The sequence below is a fragment of the Haemorhous mexicanus genome, chromosome 9 (genome assembly GCF_027477595.1).
Source record: "Haemorhous mexicanus isolate bHaeMex1 chromosome 9, bHaeMex1.pri, whole genome shotgun sequence".
Classification (NCBI taxonomy): Eukaryota; Metazoa; Chordata; class Aves; order Passeriformes; family Fringillidae; genus Haemorhous; species Haemorhous mexicanus.
The window spans coordinates 28447757-28469022 of NC_082349.1; the positions used below are offsets into that span (position 1 = coordinate 28447757).

Here is a 21266-nt window from a genome sequence, read left to right on the forward strand (position 1 = left end):
AGGAATTTTAGATGAAACTTTGGACATGCAGAGGGCCAAGCAGCTCAGTTTGAAATTGCTTTGGACTTTCTTCTGCTCAGCTCCTTACCTATAACAGCCTGTTGAGGGAAGTCCTTAAGAGGATGACTGAATAAAGGTGTCCTTAGCAAAGTTGCTAAGAGGAAACAAGATCTCAACAAGGCTTCCCAGAGGAGCACCTTGTACCTCCCCTGAAGAATGATGCCAAGCAGTGGGAGCAATTGTGGCCAAGTGCCCTACAAGTCTCTTCACAGACAGCTTTCTGTGACAGGGGATGGAGGGAGGAACAGGTGCAAGGATTAATCCTTTATGCAGGCAGAACCTGGATATTATGTTCTTTTAAGAGAATGAAGGAAATGCTTTCCTCTCTCCTGCTCCAGAAGTATCCTTTGAAAGATGCAAGGGCTGTACTGGAAGAGGATGACAAAGAGCAGATCTGTGCCTGCTGGGACAGTGACAGTCTCAGAGCGTGCTTCAGAACAAGCCTGATGCCTTCTGAATTTGTGAAAAGGAGGCAGAGCTCCAGTGGCTGGAATGAAGAAATCAGGGACAAAGCTGCTTCCACATAGCTTTCCATCCAGATTTCAGTCAGAGGGTTCTTCAAGACAGCCTCAAAACATGGATCTCTGACCTATTTTGTAACCACACATCCAAAAATCTATCATCCACTGAGAAATCACTGACACCACAAGAGCAGAAAAAAGAAATGCAGGATGAATGACACAGACACCACAGTTTGCTCTGTAACTGGGCAGTGTCCCACACTTTGAGGGAACTTTCAGGTAACTTTGAGCCCTACCTGTATGACACAGGATTCCATCTCCAGCTGCCAAACAGTCAGAGACTACTTCAGAACAACACTTCCAGACGCCAGAAAGTCATGTTAGGATAACTCATTACCCAAGGATGTACCAGAAACCCAGGTTTTTTAAAACTACTTGTCCCTCCACAGTGCTCTCCCCGTTTCTGAACATCTACTGTTTGAAAGAGGTGTTAGTGTTAACAAAAGGAAAGCAGAGATTCAACAAGAGAACATGAATATTTCTCATCTGCAGAGAACACAAACAAGCAGCTGTCAAACCAAGCCAGTGAGACAAGTCTCACCAGGATTGACAAGCAAGTTCCTCCAAAGCATTAGTTCTGCATCCAATCAAGTTTCATTTCTTCTTTTAAAAACTTAAACTAAAGTCAAACACCACTATTCCTTAATACCAAAAGCAGCAACAACACTTCTACTGGCTCAGTCACAATGACAAAGCAGATCTAGGACACCAAAAGAAGAAAAAAACCCAACAACTTCTAAAAATACAGTGGCAAAGCTAGAGCCCAACTCTGTGTTAGTGAGTTACACAATGCACACAGTCCAAAATCCAACAAAATGGGAAAACAGCACTCAAAATCTTCTCCACACTTGCTCTGCACTGGAAAGCAGGAAACAACAGAACACTTACAACACTACAAAACACATTCTGACCTGCTGATCTAACTGCCTTGCAGAGACACCAACACACCATCTACAAGTCACTACTTGGAACTTCAGCCATCCAACTCAAAACCACATTATCACTGCACCAAAGTCTTAGAACTAAGAAGAAGTCAAGCTTGGCTTATCAAGCAAATCCTTCAAGCCTTTTCACCAAACCAGGCAACTTACTTTAAGCTCAACGCTCAAAAAACCTCAGCCAGATTCTGATGGTTTGCCATGAGCACTGTGGTCCAATGCTAAAACTCTAGGATCTTGGTTTTTCAGGGCAGTGGGAGCAAAGATTGGTTGAGATGCCAAGTGTTAATGCAAAACGGGGTTAGAAATTTATGGTTTAAATGCATCCTTCGACAGAGTCTCTGTTTCAGCCATCCATTTATATGCAAAAGCAGTTCAGCAGAGGAAACAAAGGAAGGCTCTAAAAAAAGGTTCACCAGCAAGTTCTCCAATAACTTTTTTCCCCTGCATGCAAGAAAACGACCCTTAGAGGGATGTGGTACATACCTTGAGGGTGAGGTCGACGGTAGCGGGAGAAACTGGAGTTAGGCTGGAGCTCTGTTGTAAAGTCTCCCTCCTAGGGAGGGGAAGGGTGTGGGGCAGGGGCACCTGAAAGGCAGGCAACACACATCACATTCTAACTAAGTCTACTAGAAAAGCCCCAGAAAGCAAAGCTCAAGCTTTATCAAGTGAGCTACAATTTCTTCAAGGCTTGAGCATTTGGCAGGGAGACTGATAAAATAAGGTGAAAATTTGGTAGGCAAGGAAAGGCCACTCAGCAGGTGCCAAGATGCTCCTCATCTCTCAAAGAGGCTGAAGATTAAGGTTTTAAGGTGTCCAGGTCCTCTGCATAAACAAACACCAATTGTCTGTTTGGGGATTTAATTTCAAGTACCATTTCAGTTTACTGATATGCAAAAATTCTTCCCAAGCCAGGTTTGTCCCTTTTTGTACCAATACAGTACAGGGGGTGTCATGACCTTGAGTTCTGAGATGCAGTTTCTGAAAAGAGGAAGCTTTTATAGACCTGCAAAATCACAGGACCATGAAACAAACTACAACAGATTTGCCATCCAATAATTGAATTCAGTTATTTTCTCTTTCAAAAGATGAAAGATGTGATACTTTGGGAAATAAACCTGACGTAATGCTATTGCTGTCTTTGCCTATGAAAACACCAATGGATTTCCTAGAAGTTTTAAAGGAAATGAATCAAAAATACTGCAGTGTCCAGTCTGTAACTCCTGACTCTTCCTCTCTCTAGCCATAGCTTAGCTAATGGACTTCCACTGGATGAGATAAGGCTAATTCAAAAGACAGATCCTGAAGCTTTGAAGCAGGGGATGGCACAGATCCTTTGTGGCCAGGAACCCCTAATTCCCGTGTTAGAAATTCAACTTTAACATCCACAAGGATTGGACATCCTTAACACAAAAGAATTCGGTCTTCCACACTAACCACCAAAGTCAAAAATCACAACACTACCAGAAAAGCCAGCAGAAGAATAAGAAGTTCAATCAGTACTGCTTCAAAACAGTGCTGCAGTAAGCTGAAAAGCATTTTTAGATGGAATTCACAAGACATCTTCATAAAAACCTGAGATCCTACGATATGATTCTACCTTCCCCCATCAACAAGTGACTCAACCCTGAGCTAATTCTGTTACTCAAACAAGAATCACAAGATCCAAGCTCCCTGATGCCCCAGCACACTCAAGACGAACTTGATTTTGCTACAAGTCACAACCCAGCTGGTTCTCAATCACTGTGCCACACTCACAAGTCAGGACCACTGCACTGGCTTTGAGGGCTGCAAAGGTCTCATCACCATAGCAACTCAACACCTGAAGCCTGTTGTCTGCTCCCACAACCATTCAGCTGCTCCCTCTGCATACAGTTGCTGCGATTTCAGGCTACAGTTCAAAACCCCTTTGTTTGTTAAGAGTTTTTCTTCAAACTCAGCCTACGGAGCTTTGCTCGGGTACCAGGCTCAAGTGCCAACTGCTGCCAAGAACACACTCCCTCATTATGCCTATCTGTGCTTTTTTCAGAATTGTCCCTATAAACATCTCCACTTTCTGTGCTCTTTAGCTCACTGTGATTGTTCAAAAGACAAGAAAACACCTGAAGAATTCCAGAGCAGGTACTAATCAAACCAAATGTCCTTCAGAGTAAGATTACTGGAAAAAGCCCAGCTAGTTCACAGGAAAGGAGCCCTGTGGACTCGTTCACTGAAGGCACTATTTGGTGCTTTAAAAGAGGTGTGAAAATATTTTCTTGTCTTCAAAGTCAAGACGATCACTGCAATGGACTTACGTTCGTCACCAAAGTCTCCTCCATTTTTGTACTGCTAGTAGCCACTGTGTTAGGATGAGAAGAAGGTGTAGTGTAGTCTGTTACAGACTCCTGTGAAGAAAAACAATTCCATTAAAATATCTCCCTTACCTAAATTCCATTTCAATTTCTTGGACAGATGTCAGCCTTTCTAGAGGAGGAGTTCAGCAAGCAACAGAAGATTAGAATTTCACACTGTTCTTTCTTACAAGTCATGTCTAGCAATCCTTGCTGCAGAATTGCTACTGAGGTCAGGAGGGTTCTTAGAAGATTACAGTTTGCCTCATGACCTCACAATGCATATCTGGAGAAAAGTCAAAACACAGTCTGTAAGGCAAGAACATCCAGAGCAAGGTATCTCCTGGGCACTGTAAAACTGGACTGTGGTGGTGTAACCAATTATCATTTGTCACCCAAGGTGCTTCAGCCACCTGCAGGCCCTCTCAGTCAGCTTAAAAAGTACAATACCTTAGCTGAAAGCTTTCTGTAGCTTTAAATAAATACAGAAATTTCTTAGTATGACAAGAAAAGCCCTCCAGATTAAAAAGAATACAAAGGGATGGTTGCCATTTGCAAAACAATTTTCTTTCCTGTAAGTTTTGTCCCTGAAAATCACAAGACTCAGATTCTCTGGATGGTGCAGGCTACCTTCTGATTTCTGCACTGCTTAATGACTTCAAGGAAGAAAAGGACTGAGGTTTCCAGTCTGCTCAGAGGCTTTCCTTGAAGCTTATTTGTCACAGTTAAGTGGCCCTTCAAGTGCTCAGCAAACAAGGTCCTTTCAGTGCTGGCTGTAGGCAGTGACTCCTGAAGCTGTAGATACAAATGGTCTGAGCAAAGTTTAAATGTCTGAAGTTTTACATCCCTGAAGCCCAGGAAAGGCTCCACCATCTTGATAGAACCAAACACCAAAAAAGAACTGAAGGACAAATCAGCAGCAGAACTGTTACTGAGTGTGTGGACTTGCCAACCCATAATGATTTTGAAGACACAAGCCATATAATGCTTGTTTAATTGCATCCAACCAGTAGGATGATAAGCTACTAAAAAAGTGTACACTCAATTTACTCCTCAGGCTGTGGTAATGCCTCTAAAAAAGCAATTAGAGCACTGAGACAGTAACTGACAAATGACCAAGAATTCTCCTTAAAAGGATGAGCTCATTTTGGTAAAAGACCAGAACAAGCTAAACCAAAACAGAGTGAGAGAGGACAATGTGCACACTGATTTGTTTTTATAATTTATTAAGAAAATAGAGAACTCTTTCCTCCATTTATTTACTTTCTTTACTTGTTAAACTGGTGAAATACAAGATATATGGTGCTTCCCACAATCCCAACCACCAAACTGCAAGTTGCACATTTGGACTAGATTCCAACAGGCAAACTCAGTCTGGGTAAAACAAGGCAAGCATGCAAGGCTACTTTAATCACAAAAGCCTTCTAATGAAGTAATTAAATGGCTCCATATTTTTTTAAGGATGCATCACTGCCTAAGAAAGAGGAAGTGCTTTTATTAAATTTCCTTCAAGGTCTAGATGCAATTTTTCAGGGTTTCAGCAGTGAAATTCCTTATGAAAGAAGATGGATCAAGACTACTAACTTTCTTACTTGGCAAACTCACAGCACAAAAGGACTTTTTCACTAGAATTAAACCCAAGCCACTGTATCAGCTCTGGTGCCCTTACAAGTGCATGTGCAATGCTGAAGCACAGGGGTGGTTTACAGGCTGAACATGCAGACAAGACAGAGCTTTAACCACATGAACACGATCCCATAAACTGCAGATTCATCTCCATCCTTCATTTCCTGGTACATTAAAGTCCAGGATTCTGTGTGATGTGGCTTAGCACCATAAGCTTTTGCAATTCAGTTCAAGTGATTCTCCTGTACAACTGTTTGACTGAAGAAACCTATTGATTACTTTATTAATACCTATCTAGAGCAAAAAGATTATGTTTATGCTTTTTTTTGGAGTTCTCCACAAATTGTTTGCACCTGAAGAAAAAGAACAGGCAGACTGCTTGTGACTACCTCCTTGAAAAAGAAGAGATCACAAAACCTCCAGTGACTTGATGAACAAAGTACAAGGCAGACCTCAGAGCTGACCCTGCTGTAAAGGATCAGGGTACTTAATGGCATGAATTAGCTATCTGATTGGTTCCTGATTTACATAAACCACCCAAATTAGAGCTTGAAAGATACTCAATCTTCTGAAAACCAGTCTGTGTGTCCTTTTAGCCATGATCTGTAAGACACAGCTGCTGCTACCTGTACAAATACTTCACTGGCATCCACAACCAGGTATTGAACTTGCTGGGATTTGACAGGTTCAAATGGAAGGCTGAGAAAGGCAAGGGCTAAAATGTTTTACCCAATTCAGAAACTCACACATCAGACTGCCTTCACTACAAAAATACTGCCAAATCCAAGAGAAGCAGCTGCAATGGCTTCTGAGCACCATACTTATGTACTAAACTTAAGCATCTCACTGCAGAAGTTCATTTGTATTTATACAGTTTCTAAGCAGTCTTGTATGATTAAATGCACATGCTCTTATCAATGTGTTTGTTTTGGAATGGATGTGGTATTCTTACAAAGCTTCTGAAGGAGGACAGCTGGCTTTTACAGAGATTTAAATCAAATACAGCACAAGTGTGCATTCCTAGAAGCTGAGCAGGAATCTCTGAGAGGGATGTTTAAGACTATCAAAAGAAAAGACATTTAGGTTTGCCAAAACTTCAACGTTTGACATTGAAACAAGAGGTTAAAGATGTCAACACCTCTTCCCTCATGAACAAGCAATGGAAAGAGTACCAAGACAAGAAAAAGCAATTGCAAGGTACATCAGTACAAGAACTCCAAGGCTGGAGCAGTATTTGAACCCCTTTTAGAAGCCTCTTAAAAAAGAAGGGACATTTACTGCAGGTTTATTTCTGCAAAACCTACATGGAGGTTATCTTAACCAATAAATTTGCAGGTTGTTGGTTTAACTTCCAGAGATTTAACTCTGTTGGTTTAACTTCTACTTCTTTCCTAGAAAAAACAATTTACTATTGCCTCAGGAACTACTCCTAACAAAGGAATTTAAAAGCAAACCTGGTGCTGTTAAGACAGAAGTATTTAGGCCTATTATTAAAGGCTCCTTTAAGCAACCACTCAATAAAGAATTTCATATGCAGCACAAACTGGAAAGCCTCTTTCCACTCTGGTTTTCCTTCCAGAAGACAGAACCTCAGTGCTTTAGTACTGTGCTAGTTCAAAGAACCTTGGCAACCCATGTTAAACTAAACCTAGACTGGCACAAAGTCCAGATTCCCCTTTTGAAAAACTGATACTTCAAAAATACAATTGCAGAGAGGAAATTTTGCTGATTTTAGCAGAGCTACTTGACTACACTGAGTCAGGCTGCAGTAATCAAAGCTGTGTTTCCTGTTCTCTTTGTGGCTTAGAAGAAACCTGTTCTCCTGTCTTGAGCTCTGGCCACAGGAGTTTGTGGGACCTTGGGAAGCACAGGATCCAAACAGGCTCACCAAACAGCCGAGCAAGGTGTTCACTGCTCCACACTTCTTAAGGACACTTTATCAATTTCTGGTATGAACATAAAGCACTCACACCTACCTACAACATGGAAAATGTCAGGAAGGATGAGAAATCCCTGCAATGAATTGCCTTAAGCCTGCAGCTTCCATGTTGGACACAAATATCCTTCCACTTGCTCTGTAGCAACACTTCATTGAGAGAGAATCTTTTATGGCAAAAAGCTGCCTAAGCTGCCCTTTGATTTGGGTTTTTTTTTTTTCCTAGCTGTGGGTGACAAAGATGAATTGGGGGTGAGTCACACTCCATATTCTTCAACTATTAATGTAACTCTCAAAGAGGATCAGTTTTCCAAAATGCCATCAGAAGATTTCTGCTTAAGACCAGGATGGCTGAGACAGCAGGCAACCAACCTGGGTCTATGCTTAGGAAACTGCTTTTCAAACCCACAAGAAGCATTTTTCCTATACCAAAGTAGGTGTCACTATTAAGCAGTAGCCACTCAAACTGCATCACTTCTTTACATTGGAGAGATGACAACCAGAGTACTTGCTGAAGACACAGGCAGAAAGGAGATGCCTCTGGGGATGTTTTTCAGCCCCATCTAAGAGCTGACCTGCAGAACAATGAATCCCTACACCAGATCACCATCTCACTGCTGAGCAGTTATAAAGAAAACAGGGTACTATGATGAGTCCTAAATATTGTGAAGTTCTGCAGGGAATATCTAGACAATATCCAAGTCAAGAGGATACACATGACCATCTAGGGACACAGAACAAGCCTTACCTAAAGCTTTAGCACATTCCTAGTTTAGAGATTTCTTTTTTTCACAGAACAGCACTTAACTCACAGCTTGAGGTCATCCATACACTCATCCAGCAATCATGCACAACTTCACTTCTCTGCTGGAAGTCATCTTGCATACATCACATTGATCTGAGTCTACAGACTCTGCCTACACCAGGCTCCAGTGCCACACTCCACAGCAGGGCTCAGGAATGAGTTTTGCCAGTCAGCAGAACAGATTTCCAAGCTGATCTGTGCTCAGGGACAAGACAGCAGATCTCTGCAGCACTTCTTAATTCAAGCAGTACCAATGTTTCCTATCTGCCACTCAATGGGCTCTGCTGTCCAAGCACCACCAGCAGGCAACCAAGTGTCAACCACCTCACTGGAATCACATTTGACATCCAGGATTTTTCTTACCTTTGTGTTTGTCCCAAACTCTGGAGCAGACACAGATATCATCGTTCCTATCTCGGTGCTCAGCTCGCTCGCTGCTTTGGTCTCCTTGGTAGTGACAGGCTCTGGACTTCTGACAGAGGTGGGAGATGGCTTCTCCTGTCCCTCAGGCTCTCCCTGCTGGGCATCCTTCACCTTCCTGTTCTTTAAAGAACGCTCTTTCCCAATAGGACCAGGTTTATATTCTTTGTTTTCTACCGGGCTCAAGTCTGGAAGCTAAGTTAGTGTTAACTTGTCAGTCATGCCTTCCTCTCTGTGTCCTATCCAACAAAAATACTTTAACATGCTAAAAGTTATTGTTTAAACAGAACAAAGCTTTTCAAGGGGAAGCATTTTCTAGCAGGTAAAGAATTTGAGACTAACTCATAAGTACATGAAATACATTGATTCTGAACATTAGGAATCTAAACCACGTTTTTCAAGCAATGAATTTTTTATGTGAAGTGGCAGAGTTCAAATAAAATACAAAATAATGTCAGTTTGATTGTCCTTACAAGAAAAGCACAAAAAAATACAGAAACTACATGACTTTGTATACTTACAGGTTATTTTAATTTTCAAGCATTCAGGATTTTATGGGACCCTAGGAAACTGTAACAGAATTATCTGAAATTATCCTGATATATGGACGTTGGCAGCATTTTCCCCTGGAAGCCGATCACTAAAGGGATCCAGAAAAAATAAAACACCTACACACAAGTGTTGCCTTATACTGCAGACACCATGGCTGGATCCCTGCTGCAATTCAGCAGTTCCTTTCTGTGCAGCTGAATTACAGCAGAATGAAGGGCCCTAGGGAACCTGAATGCTATGCTGTTTCAACAGCCATGTCCTTTCTGGCTGAGACTCTCAGTCCACTTCACTACTGAGCAGCACTAAAATCCCTTCAAGGCAGTCCTGAAAATCCAATTCCTTAAGCTTTCATAGCAGAAAGACAGAAGCTGCTGGTAATTGTTTTTTTTCAATACAAACCAGGTATTTTGGGAGTGGATGAAGACTCTCTAAAATACCCCAAATAATTTTTTCTTTAATAGTTTATAGAGGCTGAAATTCCTCCAGACACTTTAACATCACTTAAACCTTCATACTTCACCTTGGAAAGGTAAATTGCTTTGTTTCAAGTATGGTCCTCTTACACTGCCCATATTAATTCAATGATTCCAACCTCTACTCTTCACAACAGACAATATCACCATAGGGGTGGTGGGTGTGTAAGAATTGTTTGTTTGTTGAGATTTATTTTTTGTCATCAAGGCAGTTAGATTTACAGCTGCCTCACTCAAAGGAGTGTAAACAATATTACCCCTCCAATGCATTTACTATTTAGTCACATAGGTGTCTTTCAACAAAATCTGCAGAAGTCTTGATAGCTCTAAACAAGCAGAAAAAAGGAACTTTCTACACAGTGTCAAGTAGACTATCTCTATATATATTTAACTTTGGAGTTCAGTATCTGAAAGTGATTTTACTGGGCAGTTTTAGGCATGCTGCAGTGTATCTGAGCCATGGGGTACTGGAATTCACCAGCAGTTTTAATCAGTGCATATTTCTCTGCTGAACAGGTTTTATATTCTGCAGTGAAAGCCATGAACTGCAACACATACACTCAGTGTCTCATACAGCAGAAGCTAAATTCATTCTGTGACTGAACTTACAGATTTCAGCTCTTTTTTTTTGGAGGGGGGGGGGACACCAAACAACCAACCAAAATCTAAACAACCAACACAAAGAAACATCCACTCCTCTAGAAAGACAAAAAGGCTTTAGTTACATCAGGACTGCTGCCAAATCTCAGCCATCAAGAGGGACTGGAATAGCTGATGCTCTAAGTCACCAGACAAGTTTATCTGCTATAACCTTCTCTTTCTGAGAATTAGAAGCTGGTGCTGAGTGCTAGTGATGCACAGATTAGTGTGCACTGGAGGTGGAAAGAGCAGAAAATCTCTGGAAGGCAAGCAACACACTTATTTTTTAGGCTGTTATAAGTTTGATTAACTATTTAGTATTAGTTGCAAAAAATTGAATTATTCAGACATCTGAATTCTCCACTTCATCCATTTGAACTGGAGACCTCCAACTAATGTCCCTAACATTCCTCCCTTTCTTCAAAACACTTCTTTTTCTGCAACTTCATGTACTCATCAGTTGATAACCTGGCTACAAAATTAAGCAGGGCACCATTCATCACTTTAGGGGGCAAGGCAGGAAGAACCACTGCACTTGCAGACACAGCCAGGGCAGCACTGCAATGCTGCTTCCAAACAGCTCTCAAGGCCTGAATGAAGCAAGCTCAAAAAAAAAACCCCAAAAAACCAGAGAACTCAAACTACAAACAAAACCAAAGCACCACATCCACAGTTTCCCAACAAAGCTGTCACAAATCCATACTCCCTTCCCTGGCTCCCAACACAGAACCAATGTGCAGCCTCTGCTGGGCTGAAATGCTGTTTAACTACCTTGCACATCATCTCTGCAGGAACCATCTGGTTGATTGTAACAGAAAATATAAAAAGGGATACAATTTTCATGGGTCTAGTCTAACTCAGTGTATTCTATTCTGCTATTTTGTAACCCTTTTTTGATTGAACTTTGCACTGCAATTATGACCTTTTACCTTTTGTGCTTTGATGGGTCCAGCCCGAGGCTGTTTCTGTCTCTGCTCTTTGGGTTCTGGTAATTTGTCAGTGGACTTCTCAGACAGCACAGGACCAACTTCATTGTCACTGCCACTGGAAGCTGGGGCTCCAAACTGAATGGTTTCTATACCAAGATCAACTCCACCTTCTTGTCCAGGCTTTGTCCCCTGGTTAAAAAAGTAAACATTTAACCCATTCTGAAAAATTTCTGTGTCAGTACTATGACAATGGTTCAGAAAAGACCACAAAACATGCTCAGCTGAAAACCACTAGAAGGGTACTCTTATCTTTTGCAGAGGTACCATTCGTGACTGCAGGAGATTTGCAAGAATAAACAATATCTGAACATACACTTCTTCCTCCTCAAGTCTCTACTGTTAAGGGAGCTCAAGAAAAAAGCAGTGAAGAAATATGTAAACATCGCCAAGATCAAGAGGAACAAGTGCAATTCAGGTTCACAACATCCTCTGGGAAGCTCAAAATTTAATGCTCAAGTCAAGAGAAACAGTAAGAAATAGAAAAGTATTTCCAGATCTCTTGTGCAGTTCAAATGGTCTCCTGCAACAGCTGTCTCAACATTCTTGCTGTTTAAAACAATTAAGACCAAAAAAGTACCAGGAAAGTAAAAACATAGCACTTCAATGCAAAATTTAAGGCTATGCAAATTCCATGGGAATACCTACAGATAATACTGTCATAAAGCACTGACTGATTTTTCCATCTCCAACTTAAGGAACACAAAACCCCTTTAGTTCCTTGGAGAGATCCTGTTTTTGTCTACATTACTGAGCCCTGCACAAAAACCTACACAAACAGGGCAATATTTTTCATTTGGAAATACAATGAATAACAGATCTAACAATGAATATCAACAGAATCTGTGAATAGCTGAGTTATTATCAAGAGAACAGCTTTTCCCTGATGTAATTATAAAACCACCAGTCGATATCCCATGCTTCTGTACTATCTCCTGACTTCATGGAATTCTACACACATTAGCTTAAGTATCTGCACTCTTGGATAAATGGATAATTTGTACCCAACCCCAATGAGATATAATTTGGGTAAGCTTTACACACAGCTTCTCCTCTTCCCCTCATTCTTACCTCTGGAGATGGAGCCGAACCAAAAGATGTCAGAGGCTTGTTCCAGGCACTGACTGAAGGTGGCTGAGGTGGGCTAATGGGTCCCACTAGCAATTAAGAAAAGAAAGAGTTAAAAAACCTCTCAAGTTGCTAGAGGTATTCAAATCAATGTATGGACTGACTGAGAAGTAAATTACAGATGTCTTGAGTAAATAAGCTTTAATTAACCTATTCAGTGGTTAAAAATGTGCTACCTATTCAGTTGCTTTCAAGTGGGACAATTAACGTGTCTGGAACAATGATCAAGTCTGACAAAACAGACTCCTCAAGGGAGTGACAGTTGCTCATTTCTTGTGAGCGAAGAACACAGTAAAATAAAATACTGACTAATACTATACTGCAAACCCCTCTTTTTGGAGGTTACTATGCTGCACGTGGGTATGCTGCCCTCATTCCCTGTATAGAACCCATTTGCAGGTAAAAAGACAACTAGAGAGCCAGCTGGCCCATCAGCTTTCTCTAAACACAGTGCTTGCTTCCTCCACCTCAAATCCAAAACCCAGCACTTACATTTTTTGGAGATGTCATTCAGAACTGCTGTAGGAGGCACTTTGTTGTCCCATAATTCAGCTCCCAGGCCGTTGTGAGGCTGAGTGTTCTGCAGGACTTTGCCTGACACGGTGTAGTCTGTGCTGGCTGTCCCTGCTGCAGCCTGGCTTTGTGCTGGAACAGGAGCCTGGGGCTGGGCTGGAGACTGGGCTGGGCAGGGAGGCTGAGCCTGAGCTTGAGCCTGAGCCTGGGCCTGCTGTGCAGCTGCAGCTGCTGCCTGCTGCTGCTTTTTGGCAAATCTGGGGGGCAGCTTGGAATTCTGACCTCGGCCTTTTTCGCTTGATCCTTTTTTGGTCCAAACCTGTAAGGAGAAGCCAATTTTATTCTTCCAGGTGACAACGTGTACAGACAGCAATTGCAGAGTGCAAAATGCAAAAAGCAAACTGATTAACCCAGCCTTACAGGAAATCTATTTTTTGTGGGGGGTATTTAACCACAGGAACAATGATTTCTCATCCATTTTCTTCTTGGAATCAACTGATATACAAGCAATAGGGCAAATCTTTATCACAGTATGAAAAATGGTGTTTTTCTCAGTTTGCCAATTCCACCTGCCTGACAGTGCCCGATTGAGAAGTACACAATCCCAAGGTGACTACATCAAAATTAATTTTATTTACTAAACAGGAACAACTTTAACATTAAATATAACTAAGTAGTTGTATTTAGAAGGAGAAAATACAGCTTTTTTGGAAGGAAGTTTCTGCACCCCTGGCAATCCCAGTACTGCAAGCAGCATTTTCCCCACTATAAATGCTGGTCTTGTACCTGCACTGTTTGTTCTTCCTTCTTTCTGCGCTCTTCATCTTGCAAGCGTTTTTGCTGCTTCTTAGACACCACTTCTGTGAAACCATCATCATTCAAGTTAGATTGGGAGTCTTCAACTACTGTCACTTCAGGGTGATCATCAATGATCACAACACCTATAGGAAAAGGAAAGGTATAGATGCTGCTGTTTCAACAGCTTCAGGTGCAATGCACCAAGCCAAAATTGGCTTTGGAGTGGAAGTTACTTCCCCACAGACACAGATGGGGGCCCTGATCAATGGCAAGCTTCTGCTTGCCAAGTGCTTTTGCTGCTGAGCTCAAAGGTAAGGAGTTCCTATTTAAGAATTTTAAAACTGGAGCTTCCTGTACCAGATTCTCCAGGAAATTACTACAACACAGTAAAGAATAATGAACAGCCCTCCCAGATATCAAGTCTAAAGCCTAGCAGTGATAACCATTGCCTTTACTTTTGAAAATTAACTAAATTATGAGAATGTGATGGAGAATGGTAGGAATGAAAGGTTATGATTATACAAAATTGTTCTCATCTACATGTAACACATAATTAGGTTTGCCACCTTTTAGAGGCACATACATTATCAGGTATCACAAAGATAGCCATGCTCAAGTGCACAATTATTCTGGTGTTTTAAAAAAAATCCCCCTTTTTAAAAATTTTCAAACATCTAGCTCTATATGCAACAAAACTAGCAGAACTATAAAAAATTATTAGAATATTATCAATACATACTTGCATAATTATTAAGATCAAATTGAGACAAGGCATCCACTTTTTCCTTCGGCTTCTTTGGACCAGCCTTTGGCTCTTCTCTCTTTTTGCCACTTGCATCCTTGGTGGTCTTCTGTCCTGCAGCAGTGACACCTCCATCCTCCTGATGTACAGAGTTGCCATTGGCAGGATCAACACCAGGCACAGGTGCTGCCTGCTCTTCAAATGGCCTGTGTTAGAAAAAAAATTTGAAAATTAAGCCACAGAGAACACTCAGGAGGGAGTCAACAATTTAATTCAGATCCCACTGTAGGCCTGTGTCTCTCAACCTGCTTTTCTGTGCTAGGTGATTGATCTAAAATGCAATGCAGCAATTTATATTCTAACTGCTAAACTGCTCACATAAACATTTCTGCTTGCATCCAAATCTCAAGAAACATAGCTCAACTCAGAAACAGCAATGCAATTTCCTTAAATTAGGCTTTTTCAGTATTGTGCATACAAGAACACTTGTATGCACAATACTCTAACAGAACTCTAAGCTTCAGGTTCCAGGTGTCTGTACATAAACAGAAAAAACAGAAAGCACAGAGCCACGGCTGCACGTATCAGTGTCTTTTCCACCACTCTACGGATCTAAACAAGCTGCTTATGGTTTCAAACCACAAGAAGGCAAAAGAAGACCATCACCCTGTGTGCTTCCTCACAGAGGCTGGGTACTCACCCTCTTTTTCCACTTCTGGGAGGAGGACCACTCCGCCTTTCACTCCGGGGCCCTGAGAAGTTCCTCCCTGGCTTAGCTGGCCCGTTGTTGCCACGTCGGTTCTGACGGTCTATTCCAGGCCGCTGACTAGAGAAGCTTCTCTTGGCTATTTCCCTTTTTGGAGCTCCAGCATTTTCTCCTGCCTTTGCAGCAACCTGTGCTGCTGCATCTGCTGTTTTCTTCTCATCCCTTTCCCGCCTCTCATTGAAGTCGCTGCTTTCTGAGGCTGTTTCCCACTCTTCATTTGCCTGGTCTGAAGAATTCTGGTTGGACAAGTCTGGTGTCTTACTTCCTGACACATCCAGAGCAGGGTTGGAGGGCTCATTAACTGCATTATTAACTGTGGCACTCGTTGTGGAGCTGGTCACCACCTCACTGATCTTGGAAGCAGCCTCTCTCTCTTTTAGGCGCCTGAAGCGTGGTGGCTTGTCCTGCCTTGGAGGCCGGGCAGGCCTCTGTCTTCGTGGCCTCTCTCTATTCGGATCAAACTTTCTCTCAAATTTTGGAGGTCTTTTATCAATTGGTATGGGACCATAATGCTCATTTCTTCTTGGAGGCTCTCCATCTTCTGTTTTAATGATCTCTGTTTGCCTGGGGTTCCACTGATTGTCCCTGTAGGCTGGTCTCCTTATTGTGGATGGACGTGGAGGACGTCCCCCAGGATCCCTGCCACCACGCCTATACATTCCCCCTCTGCCTCGTCTAGAAGGCTCTCCTTTAGGAAGAAATCCTGGTTTGGGCTTGTTCTCATAATCTCTGATGTATGTTTTTTCCAGGGATCTGTTGTCTACTCTGATATTGTTCTCAGGTTTGAACGACAGGGGCTTTGGAGGCTTCTTGCCATCAGCTCTTTCTTCTCTTTTGGGGTGCTTGCCCTTGACGATGCTGTCTTTGTCTGAGAGCAGGGTGTCACTCGCACTCTCGTGCACTTCGCTGTCAGAATCTGTCTCCGAGCCATGCTGGCGCCGCCGCTTCGGGATTACTTCAAAGTCAGAACTCTCACTACGAGTTTCACTCTCTTCTCTTTGCCTAACAGGCCCTGAAGGCACATGCTCTGATCTAGGCTTAGGATCTCTGTAGTGTGGGTACTCTCTGTTATGGCCTCTACTGCCCCGACCACGTCCTCCATAAGAACCCCTGTAGCTACGGCCCCTAGAATAATACTCGCCCCGACCTCTGCCCCTGTATCCCTGATCTGGGAACCAGTCCCTATCCCTGGCCTCCTTCCAGTATGTCCTAGGTGGTAAGCCAGGCTCTCTTTTCACTGGCCTGGTTTCTAGGCGTGGTTTCTCCACCACCTCCTTGCTCACCACCTTCTCAGCCTGTTTGTCATCCTTGCTGGCGGGAGCGGGGGGCTGCGCATGGGGCAGGGGCTGAGCGGCTGGTGGGGCGGCCAGGGGCTGTGGGAGGGCCGGGGGCAGCTGGGCAGTGGCTGGCTGGGCAGCTGGGAGCTGCTGCTGGACTGCAGGAGCAGGAGGCTGCACCACAGCTTTAGCTGCTGCCTCAGGCTGACTGCTCTCCTGGCTTGCTGGTGCTGGGGCAGCATCCTGGGTTATCTTCTTAGCCAGAGGAGCGCTGCTGGAGGTGGATCTCTCGGGCTCAGCCTGAGACGGTGGCACTTGAGGTGATTCCTTTTTGTCACTTTTTTCAGGCTTGCCTGGTTTTTCACTAGCTGTCTTTTCTCCTTCCTTCTCCTTTCTCTGCTCACGCTCTTCTCTCTGTTCACGCTCTTCCTTCATGTCCCTAAGCACAGGTTTCTTAATAGGACCCGATCTTCTCACTGGTCTGTCGCCACCTTCGTCTCGCCTGCCATAGCCTGGCCTAGGACCCCATCTTGTTTCAGACTTAGGTTTGAAAGTTTTCTCAGGTTTTGGTCCTTCTGATGTTCTATTAGTGATCAAAATTTCTTTTTTCGGTTTAATCTCAAGTCTCTCAATTGTCTCCTTTGTCTCAATAGGTCTGTTACTTAATTTAGGGATATTTGCTGCTGTTTCACTCCTCTGATCTTCTGATTTTAGAGAGTGACTTGAACCATGGGAAATGCTTCTCTTCAATGAAGAGTGACTTTCCCCCACAGGCACCAATTCTTCTGGAGAACTACGTGTAACCTTCTCGCTCACTCCTTCAAAATTAACTGCTGTGTTAGGTGCGTCAGTCTGGAGAGGTTGTACATCTTCCAAAGGCCTGCTTGGGAACTTCTGTATCTCTACCTCTCCTGATTCCCTGAAAAATTCTGTCTTTGGATGAGAATCCAATTGGTTGTGTTCTACAGGATAAGCACTGGCAGGGACAGCAACTCGCTCCTGCTCCAAGTGTGCCTCAGACCTAAGCAGAAAGCAATTAAGAGTATTATAATTACTCAAATCAAGTAATTTTCTATTAAGGATCCATGTTTGCTCTAGGAAGTAACAGGAAATAATTTTTAATGGAGCCACCAACTATTATCCAGAGGGCAGCAGAATAAAAAGAACTTCTGAATACTTCTAAGAAGCAGAGGAAAATCCTGACCATTCACCATGGATCAAAGGCCAAAAGGGACTTTTGCTTTTTACCACTTGTACTTAACACACCACTTTTGAAACAAATACACATTGGACAACAGTTCTCTAAAATGGGAAGAACTGAGTGCAAATGGAGGAGAACACTATTCAGCAAAACTGCAAATTCAAAATATTCTGGCAAATACTGTTCATCTAGGCTAAACAAGGACTAAATTGTCTTTCTACATCCTGCTACAAAGCAGGGTCTTCTGTTTTGTACAACAGCACCAAGCACTCTGCATCCCCCAGTCACAGCTCCTCCTTTCAAGTTCTGAGTGAAGCTAAAACCCAGTCAGTCAAAACTGGATTTTACAACCTGTGTGACTTTGAGAGTGGCACAACTCAGGCTTACCTTAAATCATCAGGCTCTTCTAAGACCTTGGGAGGAGAAGTGGACTGCTGAGATTCTGCGTGGGGGTAGGGCTCTGAGCCCCACATCATGCGTGGTTCTGACAGAGGCACACTGTGCTCCCTGGCAGAGCGAGCCATGTGCTCAAACGAATCTGAACCAGCTGCTGAGCCCTCCAGCTGCTCTCTTCTCATCAGTGGCTTGGGAGGCATAATTCCTGTGGCAGAGTGAAGTTCAACAACTGAAACAAATTTAACATTAGCAAAGAAAACAACTCAATACAAACAAAGCCTGTCAGGAGGTACCAAGGAATGCTGCTCTCTCCCCTCCAATCTCCTTCCCTTTGAAACCAAATGTCTATTCCCTGCCAGCGGACCTCAGAATGACTAAATCACACTCAACACCTGTATCTCATGTCCCAACAAAAGGAAAAAGTGTCTGCTTTCACTATAATGGGAAGAACCAGGCCTGTGGACCTGTAAACTCATACATGAAGATTGTGCTGTAACATTTGAATGGCAAAAGGCAAGGAGAGTGTACACACAGGCAGTTTTTTATACTCTATTATTCCAGCTTTTTCCTTTGTACCGTTTCAAAGAAATTCTGTAGTTTTCACTATCTCTGCTATTTCCTCCATTCATTCCTTGCACTCACTGAGGATACCCTTTCCCTTGCTCTGTAGTTGGGCAGGTATCTTCATGACATTACATGAAAGACTTCTATTATTTATGCCCAACAGCTTTCCTAACTGCAAATCAGATGGCCATTCCACAAATTAAAAAGGACTTTTTAGGGTCAAGAGTCTGAAACCACATATTTATTAAGACACTGGAGCTGTTAATATGTAATGTAAAACCAGAAAAGTTTAATGGGATTTTTTAGGAAGCAATGTAGTGCCAAGTGCTAAGAATTAATGAAACACAAATGGTAAATACACTTTTTCTCAGTTTAACCTAACTCTTGCCAGCTTTCTCTCTGTAACAAAGAAAGGCTTATGCTGACACTCTCAATCATCTTAACTGTCACTCACATGCCTGCAGTTTGACAGCTGGGATTTTACTTTATAGTCAAAGGTACACATTCTCATAGGAATACAATTTTAGTCACATATGCCTACAATCTATTTTGTCTCAAACAATAAAATAATGTAGATTTCTTCTTAAAAACCCACCCATTCACTAAACAAAGAGTGGTCAAGGAAAGACTTCTAGCTCAAAATCAAAGAAGTTCAACAGCAAAGCAATGTTTCCAGGTTTACCTGGATGAATAGGAGGCATATCCATGGCAGGTCTTCCCGACATCATCCGTGGGTCCATGTAGGATTGCATCATGAGCCAGCGGGGGTCGAAGCCCATGGAAGCCAAGTGCTGGGGATGGGGCTGCATGGGTTGGTAGAGGGGTCTGTGCTGGGGGGGTGGGACAGGGCCACTGGAAGGCTGGGAGGGAGCAGATTGTGGAAGGACACCTTGCTGCTGTTGCTGCCACTGCTGCTGTTTCATTTGCTCCTGCAGATGAAAAGCCAGTATTACAGGATAGGAGCGTGCTTCTTGTTGATGGGGTGACAAAACTATTTTTTGTCTTCTTAAAAAGGAAAGAAGCTTAGAAGTTTTTCTTTTTGATGGGTGAAAAAGATATCTCATAGGCCTAAAGGACTTTCCCTCAAGCTTAAGGACAGTTAATTGGACAGAAGCCCAAAAGTCTTGCTTAGGCAACTGACTAGAAAAAGAAGTGCACAAAGAAACTAACAGTTTTTGAGAGGTGTTTTACTAAGAGCAAAGATCTCCTACACTTAGCTTAGTTTTTCTCTGTTATTTTGCCTTTTATTAAACTTTTTTGTTTCTAGCACTGTAACAGAAACCATCCTGCTGATTTTTATGCCCCCAAAAGTAGCTGAGCTATCTTAGGTGTGGTATAGACCTCTGAGAGCTTATGAGACCTAGCTTGAGGAGGCTACTATAACATTACAGAATTTTTTGATAAGATGAAAACTTGAGCACAGCTCTAATAATCCTTGGAAACAACTAGTACAATTATCTCCAGGACAGCAAGTATTCTGAAAGTTAACTGTGAACATGCATCAGAATAATGTAGGAGAAAAGGGAGAAAACCAGACTGGACAACTAACAATAGCTACAGCTTAACTGGTGTGCAGCTGAGACACAGAACAACCTATACTTTGTGCATGTCATTAATGCAAAGTGCTCCTTAAACCACAGGACCCAAATTTAACTGTGAGTGTCACACCCTTTTCGGATAAGCTGAAGAAATAATCAATCATCAGACTCCAGGCTCCACAGGCAAGTCCAGGGCAATGCCAGTGTGGGCCAGTTTCAAAGCCTCTCTAGCCCACTTACAGACCTTCCAAGTGACAATAAGTGTTTCTGGCAGAGCAATTCCCGCTAATATGATTTTCTAGAAGCTGGGAAGCAAAAACTCAGGATTTCTGAACTCCTTTGGTCACCCTGTTCTTCAGAATGAGGCAGAATACAGCATGCTTTAAATGAGCCTCCTTTTAATGAACTGGTTTGTTACCTGCTGCCTCTGAAATCTTGGTGGTAATGACTTCTGGAACTGCTTAGAATAGCCTGAGGAAACAGCAGGACGAGGCTGGGATCCTGAGTCTGGCTCATTCTCATGAGTAACCTGTGAAACTTCCTTCTCATTCCGACCACTGTCTTGGCGAGTAAAGACTGCTTGATCTTCTGAAAAAACAACCAACAGAACCCCCGCCTATGTGAGACAACAGTCCATCTTAAAACTGACAATTCTACCAGAATATCAGCTAAAGAATGTTCTAAAATGTCTGCTTTATCTAACTTCACAGTTTCCAACCAAAACCAGTAAGGGCACAAAAAGTCAAGGACAAACCCTCAAAACAGAGCAACTGCTGTTAATACACCTCTGTCTTTTTTAAACTCAGATACGTTGGGAAATCAACCACTGGCATTTGGGTTGCAGTTATTATGTGGTTTAAGAAGTGCTGTATCAATGACACCATACCACATTTGGATCAAGTTTTTTGTCATTAAGTAAGGTTTGGTTTTACAATCAATTTTATCCACTTAAATCTAATATAACCTTACCAAGCACAGTTTAACAGTTTTCTTGTGGCATTCAAGTTTCAGTACAAAAAATGCACCACATTTAAACAGGTGCCCTTTGTGTCTACTT

General features: G+C 42.6%; 1 protein-coding gene across 22 annotated transcripts in view; it reads right to left on the minus strand.

The window, feature by feature from the left end:
- Nucleotides 1-21266, minus strand: part of PRRC2C (proline rich coiled-coil 2C) — a 70098-nt gene that overhangs the window by 18302 nt on the left and 30530 nt on the right. For 11 of the 22 annotated variants that reach the window (XM_059854661.1, XM_059854660.1, XM_059854663.1 and 8 more), the window contains exons 13-24: nt 20628-20797; nt 19354-19600; nt 18099-18336; nt 15168-17531; nt 14465-14673; nt 13714-13868; nt 12907-13246; nt 12358-12443; nt 11230-11418; nt 8580-8831; nt 3814-3903; nt 2006-2107 (exon numbers count right to left, since the gene is read on the minus strand). In XM_059854661.1, coding sequence (XP_059710644.1) covers nt 2006-2107; nt 3814-3903; nt 8580-8831; nt 11230-11418; nt 12358-12443; nt 12907-13246; nt 13714-13868; nt 14465-14673; nt 15168-17531; nt 18099-18336; nt 19354-19600; nt 20628-20797 — 4442 coding nt within the window. The remainder of the gene's footprint in view (nt 1-2005; nt 2108-3813; nt 3904-8579; nt 8832-11229; nt 11419-12357; nt 12444-12906; nt 13247-13713; nt 13869-14464; nt 14674-15167; nt 17532-18098; nt 18337-19353; nt 19601-20627; nt 20798-21266) is intronic. The other 11 variants (XM_059854666.1, XM_059854676.1, XM_059854682.1 and 8 more) reach the window with 6 other exon arrangements.